The 17,072-nt window shown below is 41.5% G+C and overlaps 2 protein-coding genes and 1 pseudogene across 2 annotated transcripts in view; 1 reads left to right on the plus strand and 2 right to left on the minus strand.

The window, feature by feature from the left end:
* Positions 1-5,408, minus strand: part of LOC134209538 (uncharacterized) — a 35,713-nt gene extending 30,305 nt beyond the window's left edge. Inside the window, exons 1-4 of the mRNA XM_062685516.1 lie at positions 4,766-5,408; positions 4,583-4,710; positions 4,390-4,526; positions 3-600 (exon numbers count right to left, since the gene is read on the minus strand). Coding sequence (XP_062541500.1) covers positions 3-600; positions 4,390-4,526; positions 4,583-4,710; positions 4,766-5,353 — 1,451 coding nt within the window. The 5' untranslated portion in view covers positions 5,354-5,408. The remainder of the gene's footprint in view (positions 1-2; positions 601-4,389; positions 4,527-4,582; positions 4,711-4,765) is intronic.
* Positions 5,409-6,367: 959 nt separating this feature from the next.
* Positions 6,368-7,893, plus strand: LOC134211592 (uncharacterized). The gene is made up of 2 exons (XM_062688602.1): positions 6,368-7,249; positions 7,306-7,893. Exons 1-2 carry the CDS (start codon positions 6,410-6,412, stop codon positions 7,753-7,755), a joined length of 1,290 nt encoding a protein of 429 aa, XP_062544586.1. The 5' UTR covers positions 6,368-6,409; the 3' UTR covers positions 7,756-7,893.
* Positions 7,894-8,437: 544 nt separating this feature from the next.
* LOC134218676 (U6 spliceosomal RNA) lies at positions 8,438-8,550 on the minus strand (annotated as a pseudogene).
* Positions 8,551-17,072: the final 8,522 nt, after the last annotated feature.

A 17,072-nucleotide genomic window follows, 5' to 3' on the forward strand; every position in this document is an offset into this window, starting at 1 on the left:
ACTCAAATATATAAAACTTATCGTCTCCATGAGATGCTCCTTCAAAATCCACAGCTCGTTGAAGTCTTTTGAAGACATCAAATCCACCATGGAACGTGAACCTGTAATGGAAATGTTGCACCTTCGGCTGATATTTCGCAAGTAATTCTGCGTTAATCATAGTCGTAGTGACGAAAGTTGTATCCGACAGCAGGTCGCAAATGTGTTGTTTAGTACGATTGCTGAATTTGTGGGATCCAAAATAGAACTGCTTGACCTGTGCTCCAACCGTCTTCAAGTCCAATGAGGAATTCTCTCGTAAATAGCTCGGAACTAGCCTCTCAGGCTCCGTTTCGAATGCATTGACTTGTTTCTGCCGTCTCATCAAATAATAAGCCAGAATTCCTTCGCCATTAGTACACCCCGTAATTAGCGGCATGTCTAATGTGTTGGCTTGTTTGAGAATATACTGCGGACTGGTGGTGATTATGCTATCCTCGGATTCTATTTGTTCGATTACTGGTCGGAAAAGAAAGTTCATTGGAAGCTTTTTCTCGTCTTCTGTTGCAACTTCATGTTGGTGTTTTACGATCAAATGCGCAGGAGCTTTCATGAGAGTATCTGTGGAAATGGATGCAATCCTAAATTAATCGAAGCAGGAGATAGCTGATAGCTGAACATGTTTCAATAAAATGGATATGCTAATATCTACCAATCTTAGAGGTACATTTTCAGGGGAAGGGTCATTTGTCCGAAACCCATTTTGCCGAATACCACTAGGCCGAAAGGTTTTTGGCCGAATATACCATTTGGTCGAACAAATCATTAGGCCGAAATTCATTTGGCCGAAAGGCTCATTTGGCCGAAAGGGTCGTTTGGCCGAGAGGGTTATTTGGCCGAAAGGGTCATTTGGCCGAAAGGGTCATTTGGCCAAAATGGTCGTTTGGCCGAAAGGGTCTTTTGACCGAAAGGGTGTTTGGCCGAAAGGGTCTTTTGACCGAAAGGGTCTATTGACCGAAAAGTTTTGGCCGAAAGTGTCGTTTGGCCGAAAGGGTCATTTAACGAAAAGGTCGTTTGTCCGAAAGGGTCATTTGGCCGAAAGGGTCAATAGGACGAAAGGGTCATTTGACCGAAAGGGTCTATTGGGCAAAAGGGTAATTTGGTCGAAAGGGTAGTTTGGCCTGAAAGGGTCATTTGACCGAAAGGGTTATTTGTCCGAAAGGGTCATTGAGCTGGAAGGGTCATAAGGCCGAAAGGGTCGTTTGGCCGGAAGGGCCATTTGGCCGAAAAAGTAATTAAGCCGAAAGGGTCATTAGGCCGAAAGTGCCATTTGACCGAGAGGGTCATTTTGCCGAAAGGGTCATTTGGCTGAAAGGGTCATTTGGCTAAATAGGACATTTGGCCAAATAGCTCATTTGGCCGCATAGTTCGTTTGAAAAGTGAGAAATTAGGAATGAGAAGAGAGACGGCTCGCTTCGCACTCTTCATTTTTCTTTTCTCACTTTAAAAAGTGAGAAGCCCGAAATGAGTAGTGATACACTACACTACTCACTTTTCACAGTGCGACCTGAGAAATTAGGAAAGAGAAGTGAGACGTCTCACTTCTCACTCCTCATTTATCACTTCTCGCTTCAAAAATGAGAAGCACAAAGTGAGTAATGAGACGTCTCACTACTCACTTCACGCTTCTCACATTTTACAGCGAGAAGTGATAAATGAGGAATGAGAAATGGAACGTCTCATTTCTTAATCCTTATTTCTCACTTCTTACTGTAAAAAGTGAGAAGTGCGAAATAAGTGGAGAGACGTCTCACTACCCCCTTCACACTACTCGCTTTTCGCAGTGAGAAGTTAGAAATGGGGAGTGATAAGTGATACGTCTCTCTTCGTCACTCGCTATAAAAAGTGAGTAGTGAGACGTATCACTACACATTTCGCGCTTCTCACTTTTACAGTGAGCCAAATGTTAAATGACCCTTTCGGTCAAATGACCCTTTCAGCCAAATGACCCTCCCCCACAGTTTCATGATAGAATTAAAGAGGCGAAACTAAAATTTTGATAATTCCGTTAGGGTAGGCAGTAGAGTGAGGCATCATGGTCATTTTTTTCAAATCAATGGGTTTTCGATACCATTCGGGGTCCAAATCAACTGTGCAGAATTTGGGCCCGATTGGTTACTTCCTCGCATTCCGCATCGATAATGATCTGCTATTTGCAACCTTTACTGCTGCTAGAGAAATGGCAGTCACGTAAGAATATCCGCAAACACACTTGACAACACCGGAGTGGCGACACTTCCTTACAGACATACAATGTGCCGATCGACAAACGGCATTCCTTAGATGTAATGTGAGCCTCTTGAAAGCAGGTTTCCGATCCTCTTAAAAAAAGCTTCCGAGCCTCTTGGAAGGAGGCTTCCAAGCCCCTTGAAAGGAGGCTTCCGATCCTCTTAAAAAAGCTTCCGAGCCTCTTGAAAGGAGACTCCCAAGCCTCTTGAAAGGAGGCTTCCAAGCCTCTTGAAAGGAGGCTCCCAAGCCTCTTGAAAGGAGGCTCCCAAGCCTCTTGAAAGGAGGCTCCCAAGCCTCTTGAAAGCAGGCTCCCAAGCCTCTTGAAAGGAGGCTCCCAAGCCTCTTGAAAGGAGGCTCCCAAGCCTCTTGAAAGGAGGCTCCCAAGCCTCTTGAAAGGAGGCTCCCAAGCCTCTTGAAAGGAGGCTCCCAAGCCTCTTGAAAGGAGGCTCCCAAGCCTCTTGAAATGAGGCTCCCAAGCCTCTTGAAAGGAGGCTCCCAAGCCTCTTGAAAGGAGGCTCCCAAGCCTCTTGAAAGGAGGCTCCCAAGCCTCTTGAAAGGAGGCTCCCAAGCCTCTTGAAAGGAGGCTCCCAAGCCTCTTGAAAGGAGGCTCCCAAGCCTCTTGAAAGGAGGCTCCCAAGCCTCTTGAAAGGAGGCTCCCAAGCCTCTTGAAAGGAGGCTCCCAAGCCTCTTGAAAGGAGGCTCCCAAGCCTCTTGAAAGGAGGCTCCCAAGCCTCTTGAAAGGAGGCTCCCAAGCCTCTTGAAAGGATGCTCCCAAGCCTCTTGAAAGGAGGCTCCCAAGCCTCTTGAAAGGAGGCTTCCAAGCCTCTTGAAAGGAGGCTCCCAAGCCTCTTGAAAGGAGGCTCCCAAGCCTCTTGAAAAAAGGCTCCCAAGCCTCTTGAAAGGAGGCTCCCAAGCCTCTTGAAAGGAGGCTCCCAAGCCTCTTGAAAGGAGGCTCCCAAGCCTCTTGAAAGGAGGCTCCCAAGCCTCTTGAAAGGAGGCTCCCAAGCCTCTTGAAAGGAGGCTCCAAAGCCTCTTGAAAGGAGGCTCCCAAGCCTCTTGAAAGGAGGCTCCCAAGCCTCTTGAAAGGAGGCTCCCAAGCCTCTTGAAAGGAGGCTCCCAAGCCTCTTGAAAGGAGGCTCCCAAGCCTCTTGAAAGGAGGCTCCCAAGCCTCTTGAAAGGAGGCTCCCAAGCCTCTTGAAAGGAGGCTCTCAAGCCTCTTGAAAGGAGGCTCTCAAGCCTCTTGAAAGGAGGCTCCCAAGCCTCTTGAAAGGAGGCTCCCAAGCCTCTTGAAAGGAGGCTCCCAAGCCTCTTGAAAGGAGGCTCCCAAGCCTCTTGAAAAGAGGCTCCCAAGCAGGTTACTCTTGAGAGAAGGTTTCCGAGCCTCTTGAAGGAAATCTTCTGAGCATCTTCTAAGCCTCGTGAAAAAAATATTCTGCACCTTTTGACAATAAGTATGCCTTTGGTAAAAAGTTTTCCGAAAAATGGGGCTTCCAAGCCTCTTGAAAGGTGGCTTCCGAGTCTCTTGAAAGAAGGTTTCCGAGCCTGCCTCTTGGAAGGAGCTTTCTGAGCGACTTGAAAGGAGGTTCCTGAACCTTTTGAAAAGAAGTTTCCGAACCTCTTGAAAGGCGGATGCGGAGTCTTTTGAAAGAAGACTTCGGAGCCTGTTGAAAGGAGATTACAAAGCCTATTGGAATTTTCAAGACTCCGATTTCCAACGCCTTGCAATGCTACTGTGTTTAAAAAGGGCCTTCACGTCTCTCAAAATGAGGCTTCCGGAGCTATATACGATATTTTCAACGTTTTGTCTTGGTCAGATTGATAACAACGATTTTTTTTTTAATTTGTCTATTCGACGGCCTTTTGATCTTTTGTCTCACAGCCGTTTTACACCACGTTGGTTGGGGTGGGCAGGATTCAAACGTTTTTGATTTGTTGATCAACATACATATTATGCACAGTACTAAGTTTGTGTGCTCTTACGTGCTCTTATGTGCTCTTTACGCTACATTTTGTTACCAATAAGCAGCATTTTTTTTCGGAAAAGACTTCAAAATGCTTATCGAAATTCTAGAAGAATAAGGCATCAAGAAAATAAAGTAATGATTATACTACTACACTTACCATAAACACCTTGATCTGAGCTTCCATTGTATCCTAAAATTTTTGCTAATTTTCTAGCTTTATTTTCCGCGTCTACTTGGAAAAACGAGTCCGTACACACAACTCCACTTTGGCATATGACTCTATTGAAATATTTCCTGAAATACTAAACTGATCACCGTTTAGCTGATTTGTAACACAACACTCAACAAACCTAGAATTTGAAGACAGATAATGCAGATAAGTTGACCAACCACCCGCACTTTCACCAAAGACAGTTATGTTCTGCGGATCACCTCCAAATTGATCGATATTTTCCTTCACCCATCTAAAAGCCATCACCTGGAATTGTCGTGTTGATAATCATCATATAAATCACCGCAAAGAAAACTGTAACCTGATCTTTCAATCCAGCGTTACCCGTTATTCCCATGCTCGGCAAGCTCAAAAATCCAAAAGGACCAAGCCGATAATTGATCACCACTGCAACTACGCCTTCCTGTACGAGGTATTTGGGATCGTGCATTAAAGTGGATGCAGATCCGTGAATGTAGCCTCCTCCATGAACATAGATCATCACTGGTAGCTGGAAGCTCTGGTCGAACTCGGGAATATGCGGAGTAAATACATTCAGATAAAGCGCCTTTTCCGATCCTCTTATTATGAATGGAAGAAACATGTACGCTTGGATGAATTCATTTCTGTCAACGGCACAATCAACAACAGGGCTGTTAAATTTATCTATCGGCACCGGTGATTTAAACCTAAGCTCGCCAATAGGAGGTTTCGCATAAGGAATTCCCTTGAAACAGTGGTATGGCGATCCATTCGGAAGCACTGTTGATATGCCTCGTAGTTGACCTTGACGCACTTGCACGATCGGTCTTGGCTTCCTGGTCCATAATCTTGTAAATTGGTGATGCACAAGGTACTTAATTGTACCAATAACCAAGCGATACACTCCAACGAGGAATTCAATCATCATGAGTTATCAATAATCACATAAATTAACCGCACGAGACTAATCAATATGAGGTTCAACAAGCAACACGTCTAAGAGATAGCAATAAACTGCTCAAATCTCACAGCGGATTTCAAATTCTGATCAAGTCGTGAAGGTCATGCAGCGAGCATTAAGAAGTTATTGTTGAGGCAGCTTTTTCGTTTTCTCCTCTCGTTCGCCTTTACGAATTATTCATCACAACCATGCTTAGCAGCTGTGCAACTCCATCCTTATACGATTTGTTGAGAGTACGACCTAGAGACTGTCTAAGACAAATGGGGAATGGAACATGATTTTTTTTTGCTTTCAAATAATTGCTGGTAGAAGATGACGCACTGTGACCAATTTCTCAAGTTTGGACAATTAGATGATAAATCGTTAATAAATGTAGGGTAAACGACAAGTATTTTTATTTCCGGCACAACATTTGTCGTGTAGTCAATAGAACCTTATAATACTATTTTCATAACTTCCACACCGTTTTGAATGGGTGTCTCATTAAATGTTCCTAGTAGCTTAAATGTTACTGGTTTCTTTGAAGGATCGAGCAGCTAATAAATGTTCAATCTTGGAACAATCTCTAGAGCCGAATGTCATAACTATACCAATCGAATCGGTTCAATGACCCGAGGCTGTCTGTGATTCTGTCAAACCGACTTGTAGCAACGTAAAATTGAAATTTCCTGATGTAGACAGTCGCTCAGAATTTGTAACGTTGACATTTTTTCAGTACTACAAAAACTGCTGTATCTTCAAAAGGGGCCATTAATAGTTTAAATGAACGTGAAGGTGAATCTCTTCCACAGTTAATAGAATTAAGTTACATTTCATATGTGCTGATTTGCAACATTTTTCTTTTTGCTGTCTTGAAGCCAGCAGTATTATGATTCATCTCAAGTTATCTGCCAACAATCATTTGACGTTGAATCTCCCGAAAAAAAAAACAATCAATTCTACCGTCAGGTAACTGATGCATTACGATGAAGCAATTCAACTGATAAGATAAACATTGGAACATAAAATCAATTCCATCCATTCATGCCGCTTTCTCAATTAGTTAGACCCAGTCTCTTTTTGCGTGTGGTCATGGCCGAGCTTCCTCAATTTGTGCACGACCGCGTGGCGGAGATAGCAGTGAAGCAAGGATTCACGCAGAATGAACTCAACGTGTCATTCGAATCCGGTTCCAGCAAAGGCGACGGCTTCGGAAGTGACTTATTCCGAGCGATCATTCAACAAGAAGGACATGATCGGTTGGTCGTTCTTTGCAAGCTGCCTCTTCTGAACGACGCTCGCCGACGGCAGTACAACAGTATGCGCGTTTTCGAACGAGAAAGCTTGGTGTATCACAGCTTGTTACCAAAGATAATGGAATTCCAACGAGATAAGGATATTCCCGAAAACGAAGGGTTCTTTAGCGTTCCTAAGTGCTACTTGGCAGCATGTGATGTGCAAAAGGAGGAGGCCATTATTGCAATGGAAGATCTGCGCGATCGAGGCATGAAAATGTGGAATAAACTAACGCCGGTCAACTACGAACATGTTCGGATGATTATGATTCAGTTGGGCCGGTTTCATGCTGTGTCGTTTGCATTGAAAGATCAGCATCAGGAAATGTTTGAAGAGTTTAAAATTCCAGATTTAATGACCAAAGCTTTAACAGAGAATGAAGCGATAAAAGCGTTGGTGAATGCCACCATGGATAGAACGATTGGAGTGTTAGAAGATCATGAAGATAATGCACGACGGAAAATGACGACTTTGAAGGAAAACTACTTCAAAGTGGTTGGCAACTGTTGTGAAGGTGCAACGGCGGAACCTTTCACCGTGTTGGTACACGGTGATTGTTGGGTGAACAACATTATGTTCACATACAAGGTGAGTATCGTATTATATTAGTCTTTGGGGCTTTCTCATCGTTGAATTTGTTTCAGAATAAGAAACCTGTCGCTCTAACTCTACTGGATTGGCAAGGAACTCGCTACGCTACCCCGGCTCTAGATTTGGCCTATTTTTTCTTCTGCTGTACGGATGCACCATTCCGGCGAAAGTATTACGACGAAATGCTTCGCGTGTATCACAACTCACTCAGCGAACTATTGGAAAAACTCGGTGGTGACCCTGCTAGACAGTTCCCGTTCACAGCTCTGCTAAGGCAGATGACTCGTTACGGATGTTATGGCGTTTTGATGGCTAGTTTCGTCCTTCCAGTAATTTGTACGGCTAACGAAGACATTCCCGACTTAGATGCAGCAGCCAAACATTATCTGGAGTCTCAGGAAATCGAAGCAAATAGCTTTGCTAACAGCGGCTCTGCTGAGCAAAACTATCGCAATCGGATGGCCGGGGTGATACGCGATATGGTTCGATTCGGATATATCTAAATTTTGGATTGGTAATGCATTACGAACTTTGAATGTGATTTTAAATGTACGTATGAACGATGGCCTAGGCGAAACAAAGGAATGCTAGGCTGAAGAAGGCCCTGAAGAAATAAATAATCAATGATTTATAAATAACTAGCTGACCCGGCGAACTTTGTCTCGTCAAAATTGATCAATTCTCTAATACAACTTTTTGCGTCCACATCTAGAAAATTACGGTTCTTCAGAATGATCTCTCATTTTACATTTATTGTTTTATATACAGATGATCAAAAAATTTTAAAATTCCTTGCAAATTATACGATAAACCATTTTATTTAAAAGATTTAGTTTTGATTTTCAAAGGATTCCATTTTTATCAAAACATTTTTCCTCGTGAAAAGAAGAAGAAAACTAATATATATATATAAATATATATTTTTTTAATTGGGTTGACTAGCTATTCTTGAGTGATGCGTGGTCGTGCTTTCTTTTAAATATATGGGATGATCGAAATTGAAAAATTTCATGCAAATTGTACGGAAAACCGTTTCATCAAAAAGATTGAGCATTGATCTTCAAAGTATTTCAGTTTTATCATAACATTTTTCCTCGTAAATTGAAGAAGAAAACGAATGCAAAAGTGGGGCAGTCTATTCTTGTGTGATGCGCGGCCGTATATGTGTAGATGTATATGTAGTAGTAAAATTCTTCTTTATTTACGATTTTGCGTGTCATCCTTGCGCAGGGGCCATGCTAATCTGCTAATGCTGCCAGTAGGACAAAATGTCAATTAAATATTTGTAAATATTTGTCATTAACACCTCAGCGTGTCGATCAGTGCGCAGCAAGCCATGACTCGTCCTCTTCTGGTCAGACCTCCGTGGCATGCAAACGCACCCACGGAGAGCTGCTGTCATAACAATTCGCTCCGGCCATTTGGGGCCACACATTTTGGCGATCCTGCCAGGTTATTTGTTGGATCCTGACGCTGATTTCAAAAGGTGAGTTGAATTCAATTGGTAATGTGCTAATGTGTTAAAATATCTGATGATTAAAAAAACAAAAGGCAATGGGTTTGTATTGCTACCAGTGTTGGTAAAAACTCAAAATCTCAAAACTCATGGATGATTTAAATCAAAACGCACCCAACTCAGCACCTAAAAACTCATGGATGAGTTGAATCATCCATTTGAATCATCGTAGGTTTTCTTTTGTTCTCCTTCTTTAAAAACAGTGAATTGACGTTTGTCGCATACAATATTAGACACTCTTTTATGTATAAGCAATAAATTGCCCCCAAATTGATTTCAAATGCATTTCTAAACCAAAATGATTTTTTAGCAAATGAGTGAAATGATGCGTTTCAGCATGAAAAATTCAAGCGTGATGCATTCCTTTAAGGACATAGTTGGAAGAGTACCACAATGGCAGCCAATATGGCACCGGACCTTCCACGGGCCAACCCCACACCTCCCGCACTCCTCTCCCACCAACATTCGAATGCATCGAACAGCATCGAACAAGTTTAATATTCAAATTACTAACCTGTTCACAGCATATTTCCTTACTTCCCGTGATAATGAACATGTTCCTTCAATGAATCCTATGTATTCCGGCTCGAATTGTAGCATAAATTAGCAGTTTCGTGCCAATTTAATAGCCGTTCGCGATTTGTTGGGTTCATCACTGCACTTCACTTCTTCTCAAAGGGCATTGAAAAATTCAAGTTTTTACTCACTTTTCCGCACATGAGCAGCCCGAAATGTTGATAGAATGCAAATTAAACACCACTTTTTGATATCAGTCACTTATTTGAACCGAAAACTTAGTATAAACTGCTGGATTTGCCCGAAAAAAACGATTAAAAATTGATCGCGGAGCGAATGTAAACACCGCGGTGCACCGGCACCGGCAGCAGCAAACTAATAAGTAGGGTGGCTCAAAAAATAATTTTGCTTCGCCACGCTCAGTTGATTATGATTTTTAAATTGGGTGTCATCCAATGGTTTCGGCTGGTTTGAATAGGCTTACCGTGCGCAGGTCGTTTCAGGTTTGTATGACAGTTGATATGGCGAGGTTGAATTTAACATTATTCTGATTCTGGCACTCCGTCATTGGGCGATGGCGAGGGGGGAGACCATATGACGGGATGAAACATTTAAGAGCTTCAACTCCATAGACAATCCATATTGAATGGTCGTTCCAATAGTTAGGAGTCGATTTTAATCGAGGTTGCGATTCTTTAGCATGATAATTAGGCTTCTCAGAAGGCTTCAGTGAAACGTGCAATTCAACAAAATAAAAAACCCAGAATTTGTATGTGATATCTGTCGCACCAGGGGCAGATACTTCTAGTCTAGTCTAGTCTACACTATCGTACCAGGGGCAGATACTTCATACAAAAAGTGTGACATAAGGGTGAGTGGAGTATAAAATGCTATATTTGCGTTACGTAATCAATGGATCTTTCCTGCGGTGCGGTTTTCGTTCACTGAAGTCTCTGGAATGCTGCTTTCAGCTATGTGGGTTCTCTTTTCGCCAACGTTTGGAGGGAAAGCGCCGTAGTCAGTGTAATAAAAGGTTTAGTTTCCCATTCTAGTTTTCATACAAACTTGAACCGGCTTGCGCTAGTTCGCGTTTTCGCGTTTGGGATTTCTTTTTAAAAAAGACCCAAGTCGATTGACTACTAAACTTAAACTGATTTATTGTCTTAATGTAACCTACCACCTAACCTAATAATGCCATATCAGCACCCTACACCTGGCCTCGATGCCAATCGATGATACTGCTGACCGAGCTCCGTGCCGTCGCCGTTGCCGAGGGCACCCAAATCGCTGACGTCGGTGGTGCCATCGATGGAATGTGCTAAGTCCGGGTGGCCGGGCGTTAACTCGACCTTCCTTAGAGATGAACCTCCTGGTTCATAGTATCCACTATGGAAAAGGTTTTGAAATTTTCCAAGCCCTGCCTAGGCTCCTTTGCTCCATGATGTTCTTTGTTGCTTGGTACCGTCTGCAGCTTGATCTTGGTAGTCCTATGGAAGAAAATACTGAAGAAAATAGCAATACCGATTATGATGGGGAGGATTGCAATTCCTCCAAACAGTGGCCAATGTGGAAAATGTAGGCTTTTGGTTTCCAAGCGAAGTAGATCCAACTCCTTTCGGGTTTCTGACTGGAGTTTGTGGAGATGTTCCATGCTGATGTTCAAAACGTCTCCGTTTTTAGAGATGGTTATCCCGTCCAAAGGGAGATATATCGGTTTTCCTGCAATGTTTCTGGTTTTACTTGTGTATGGGACACCATTGATCTGTATGGTGCAATTCTCGTACTGGATTAAATACGATCCGGAGAGGATCCTCTCAGAACCGCTGCAATCGGATGAAAAGGTGAAGTTTTCGGCGGTGTTGACAAGTATATGGTGTGTGTCAATTGAAATGACTTCTTGTTGGATAGGGTTTGATGTATAGTTGCAGACAGCTGTTTTTCCGTCCAAGAGATTGGGTATACATGAGGAATCGGCTACTTCAGTATCTTCCAAATTGTAAATTGTTGGTTCTAGCGTGTGGACTGTAAATTTTTCAGATGGGTGGATTAAGAAATATTTCTTGGTCGTGTGTATTTGTTGTCGATTGTGGAAGGTTGGGCAAACAAGGATCTTATGAAAAACTCGAGGATCCAATTTCGGCAATTTGATGAACAGTATGATCTCCTGGTTGTTGGTGGCTATTGAAGTAGTGGCATAGGTGACAACTTCGGCTGACGAATGGACAGTTACATTTTCCTGTCTAAATCTTTCCTAAACATTTCCTTCTCATTTTTAGTTAATATTTTCCCATTTAAAATCCCTAATTTAGCTAACATTATCGTATCTATTATATCTCCAATTTTCTCGTTTAAATCTTTAAGGTTAAAGAGAATGTTTATTGAATATAGCTCTGAAGATTTGTTCTTGAATAACTGAATAGCTTCTTTAGTCTTGAAAACGGATTCCTTTAGCTGAAGAGTCATTTCTCTGTTAATTTTGACTTGCTTGTTATTATTGTAGATGAGATTGTTAATGCTATTGTTAATCAATTTTAAATCATTTGCATCAGGTGACCCAGCAATAAATTTCCAAACAGTTCCTACAGCATCCCATCTTCTTTGCCTTCTAATAGGGATTATACTTTCCAAAGACTTATTAATTTCATCGAATTTTTGTAGTATTATTTCCGAAAATTGGTTTTTATCTATTTCATCAAATCTATTCCTGAGATCTACGACATGTGTTCTTAATGACTCTATGCTGAAGTGGTGGATGTAACGATACGATGAATATTTTAATCTGCTCATTCCGTGGTCGAAGACGAAAATAGGTTGTTCCAGTCGTTGTATGTGTAACGTCCATGCTTCTGTCAGTAGGGATGAGATTCTGAAAAAGGTTGGAGTTTGTCAGTCAAATTTGTCTGATTTTTATGTCGTTTTGTGGACACGTCTACCGTCATCTGTTTTTATTGTGCTTTTATTGACCTTAGCTATTTTAATCTTTTTATATCGTGGGGTCGTTTTTACTCTACGTCTTGTCTTTTCGTATGCGTCAATTCCTGCTTCAATTTCTGTATGTTTTGTCTTTTGATTGTGACGTTTCAGGTCTTTAGTCTGTGTCGCCAGCAAATTTCTATAAACGGTTTCACATATTGTCGAGCTTTGAGAGCTGGGAATGACTACTTCGTATGGGGTATGTTTCGTGGTGGAGTGAATGGTGTTGTTGTACTTTATTATTGAAATGTCCATGATTTCTTGTAGGGTTTGATTTGGATTCTCAGCTTTGCTTATTCGATAAATTTCTAGTAAAGTCGAATGGAAGCGTTCTACGATCCCATTCATCTCGCTTCGACCAGTAGCCACTATATATGGCGTGATTTTGTTGGTGTTATAAAAATTTACTAGCTCACCCGTCATGAATGACTTTTCCTGGTCCATGACCAAGGTTTCAGGAAAACTAAATTTTGATAACACTTCCTTTACAGCCGGAATAAGGTCTACAGCGGCTCTCGATTCAATTAAACGAGCTTGAGCATACTTTGAGAATTTATCGACATAAGTTAAGTACTGAAGATTGTCTATGAAAAGAATGTCGATGTGAGCTATTTGAAACGGTCGATTAGGTATTGGGGTTTTTGGATAGGGAAGTGAATAGGGCTTCTATCATATTTATTTTCATGACAAATTCGGCAATTTTTTATAAAGTCATGCAATTTTTGAGAAAGCTTTGGAAAATAAAACTTCCTCAAAAGCTGCCATTTATTTTCATCTGCGCCGCGGTGCGCACGATAATGTTCTTTGTGTATCAAATCCCACTGCTCGTTCTCTTCTCGGACATCCTGGAGTTGACGTTGAGTGAAACGGCTTTTTATCTCCAAAGTGAGTTTTATACACTTCCTGTAATTTACCCATAATTTCCTCAGTTGTTAAGAGTCCGTTTAACTTATTAACATCAAAATGGTTTTTCAATACCTGCAATAGAGAATTGTCGTTAATATCACTGATAAAAACATTTACTCTGGTGAAATTTTCAAAGGGGTGTTCTGTATTGACTTTATCGGGACCTTTGTTCAAAATAACCTGGTGTCTAAATACATTAATAGGGGATTCCGTAGATTTGATATAGAAATGATCGCTATTTTCTGCTGAGTGTTGTGTAGCAGTCATGGAACACACTATTCGACTCAAAGCATCAGCAACCACATTGCTTTTGCCTGGCTTGTATTCAATGGTATAATCGTGTTCTTCCAAATATGCCTTCCAACGCTTAAGCTTTGCATTTGTATTTTTGCTGATAGAGAAAAAGTTAAAGGTTGATGATCTGTGAGAATTTTGAATTTGGAACCGTATAAATAGTTCCTAAACGTTTGTAGTGCCCAAAATATGGCTAACATCTCCTTTTCTGGTACTGAGAATCCTTCTTCGGATTTCGAGAGAGTTCTGGAGGCGAAATGGATAGGCTTATCTTTACCTGCCTCACCTTGCGACAAGACGGCTCCGATGGCGAAATCAGATGCATCGGTTGTGAGAATGAAAGGCTTGCTATAGTCGGGATAAATTAAAATGTCTGAGGAAGATAAAATACTTTTCATTTTCCTAAAACAGTTTGATTCCACTTCGTTAAATTTGATCTTTTATTTGAGGTACATCCCTCCCCTCTCAGAAGGCTTGTAAGGGGTTTTGCGATTTTCGCAAAGTCCTTTACGAACCGTCTGTAATAGCCCATCATTCCTAAGAATGATCTCAGCTCTTTGATTGTTGATGGTTCGGGATACTTCTCTATCGCTTCAATTTTTTTTATGTTTGGTTTAAGACCCTTAGATGTGATGACATAACCGAGAAACTCAATTTCTTTATGTAAGAATTCTGACTTATCCAATTGAATTTTCAGATTAGCATCATTCAGCGCCTTTAAAATTATCTCGAGATTCTTAAGTGCTTCTTCGAGTGTTTTGCCAAATATGATTACGTCATCAATATAGACGTAACATATTTTCCCAATATGTTCCCTTAATATATCATCGATTGCACGTTGAAATATCGCGGGAGCATTCTTGAGTCCAAATGGCATACGAGTAAACTCGTATTTGCCATTATTAATCGAGAAAGCAGTTTTTTTTTTCTGGTGAAAACCAGATGCCAAATCGAGGGTGATAAAATATTGTTGACCTTTTAATTGGTCAATAACATAGTTTATTTCAGGCATCGGGTACCTGTCTGATAAAGTTTTTTCATTTAATTTTCGGTAGTCTACTACCATTCGAAATTTTTTGTCTCCGGAGGCATCGGATTTCTTTGGAACAATCCATACTGGGGACGTCCAAGCGGATCGTGATGGCCTTATAATTCCATCATCGAGAAGTTTTTTAACTTGTTTATTTACCTCTGTTGCATATGCAGCAGGGTATGGATAAACTTTTTGGTGGATTGGAATATCATCCGCGGTGTTTATAGCACACTCAATTACGGTACTGCAAGTCAGTTTTGCATCGGGCTGATGAAACACTTCTTGATGCCGTTCAATCACCTCGAATAATTTGTCCTTCTCGTCGGCTGAAAGATGAGCCGTTCTGAGCATTTTGTCTACGTTGCTTGCCCGTGGTTCGAGTGCCAATTGTTGGGGTAGGCAACTGGATGGTCTTGGATTTGTTTCCAGGGAACTAACAATTTGTGTGGGGAATATTGAAGAAGGGAATAGTCAGAAATTCATTGTCTTTACTTAGCTGGAGAGTGTTATTTTGAGGTCAATCTTTGCGCTGAGTACGTTTAATATTCCGGTACCTATTATACCGTGAAAAATGGGTGAAAATCATGTAGTAGAAATTGTGCTCGGTAATGTATTTTTGGTCTAAAAATTCAATATCAATCGCCGAGTTAGCGCTGAATTTCCCATTAGCGCTACTGATACCATTTGCCGTGAAATGATACGGTTTTGTTAATGAATAATTGTATGCTAGCATTGGATGTATTAGGTTTATATTTGCCCTGTATCAATTAAAAAGGGAATTCGCCAATGTTTGTTTGAAGGTTTATGTAAGGCATCGTTGGGGTTACCAACGGGGAGCCATTCTAAAAATTTGCGTGCTGTTCTTGTTGTTCAGTAGCATTCTGTTTTGGCGGAGCGGTACCAGAGGCTTCTCCTATTTCAAAGCTGTCAGCAGGAGGCGCTTCGTCATATGAGCCGTCCTGCATGGGATATGGGCTCGGATAATCTGGATAGCACTCGTTGTAGCACGGTTGATCGTACTGATAAGCATACTGGTTGTAATTATCGTAATTATCATAATAATCATAAACAGGGTATGCGTTTTCTAACGGATGTGCTTGTCGTTTGACATTTTGGTGATATTGTTGAGAAGCTGGCCTTTTAAATTCATTGGCGGCCGATTACCATAATTTACGAATTTCGATTGTTGACTCGGGTCAACTTCCATGGCTTCTACTCTTTGGGAAGTTTGAGGTGACCTGAAGGGGTTTTGTGAAAATGGATTGTATGAGAATGCATTTTGGGAAGGCTGATGCCTAAATGGGTTGGTTTGCAAGGGGACTCTGGGAGGTAAAGCATAATTTTGAGGCACACTAGGCCTTCTTGGAGGTAATGGTGGCGGTAGTAGAATTTTGTGATTTAAAAACTGTGTCCTGGAAGGTATTTTTGGAGGTTCCTTTGGCTTAGGCAATGATTGGCCACCATGTTCGTTTCGGAAGGGGGCAGAACGGATATCTAAATTATAATATTCAGTGCAGAAGTTGTAAGCTTGACCCAAAGTTTTGGGTTTGTACTTTTTAACAGGATGCTCAGAGGTTTATCCAATCCTCTGATAAATGCATCGAGTGACTTGTCACGGAAGTAGTCGATATGTGCTGCGGCATTCGGTCGCAGTTTATCGTCCGTTTGTATCTGAGCAATTATCAATGATAATAATTCATTGACGCGGCTGTAATAACTGCTGAGGCTTTCCTCGGCAGATTTTCTTATAGATGTTAATTGGAAATCTAACGTCTTAACATCGCGTCGGTCACGATAATACAGGATTAACGTGTTTTTATATCCGTCCAAGAGGACGAGACATTATTCGCATTCAAAATATCGGCAGCTTCGCCGTCAATTTTCCGGCGCACTGACCGTTCAAGGATATTAATTTGCGACGGTGTCGCACCGTTGTCGCGGTAAGTTCTGAGAATGGAATCAACATCGGTGATCCAATCAATAAGTCTGGTAGGATCACCCTTGAAAATTTTAATTTCCTTGACAAAGTCTGGAACTTTGCCTAAATCAATAAACTGTTGAATGCTCATAGCAGGAGGCGGGGGCACTGGATTAGGGTTAGGATTCATCATATTTGAGTAATAGAAATTTACTCGCGATTTCTTCTTCGGTAAAATATTGAGCAAATTGGGCAAGAGCTTGAGGAGAACTTCGACAAAATCACCGTAATAAAAAAAATCACTCAGATAGGAGCAAAAATTAAAACTTTTGAGATATTGGAATAAAAATTTCACTCACTTCAAATTTCACTTTTCGGATTTAACAAACTATCACTAGCACTTGTTTGATTGAATAAAATAAAAGAAACTTACAGTAAAATTGCCAACATCCTCCGTTGGACTTCCTGGGTTTTCCTGGGATGATTTTTGATAGCGGGACTCCGTCGATGGGGAAAAACCAGGCAGTTATTTCAGGTTCGTCCATTTTGCTGCTGACGGCTACTCCGGGCCCTAATAACGATCGATCCGGCTGGATGCGGTGTCCTGATCCTCGCTTCGTCCGTAGGGTAGGCTCGTTGAACCTAGGGTGTGGTGTTTGGCTCC

This window comes from Armigeres subalbatus, chromosome 2, assembly GCF_024139115.2.
Source record: "Armigeres subalbatus isolate Guangzhou_Male chromosome 2, GZ_Asu_2, whole genome shotgun sequence".
NCBI lineage: Eukaryota > Metazoa > Arthropoda > Insecta > Diptera > Culicidae > Armigeres > Armigeres subalbatus.

Coding starts and splice junctions, on each gene's coding strand:
- LOC134211592 (XM_062688602.1), top strand. CDS start 6,410: ATGCCGCTTTCTCAATTAGTTAGACCCAGTCTCTTTTTGCGTGTGGTC. Junction 7,250..7,305: donor ACATTATGTTCACATACAAG/GTGAGTATCGTA, acceptor AATTTGTTTCAG/AATAAGAAACCTGTCGCTCT.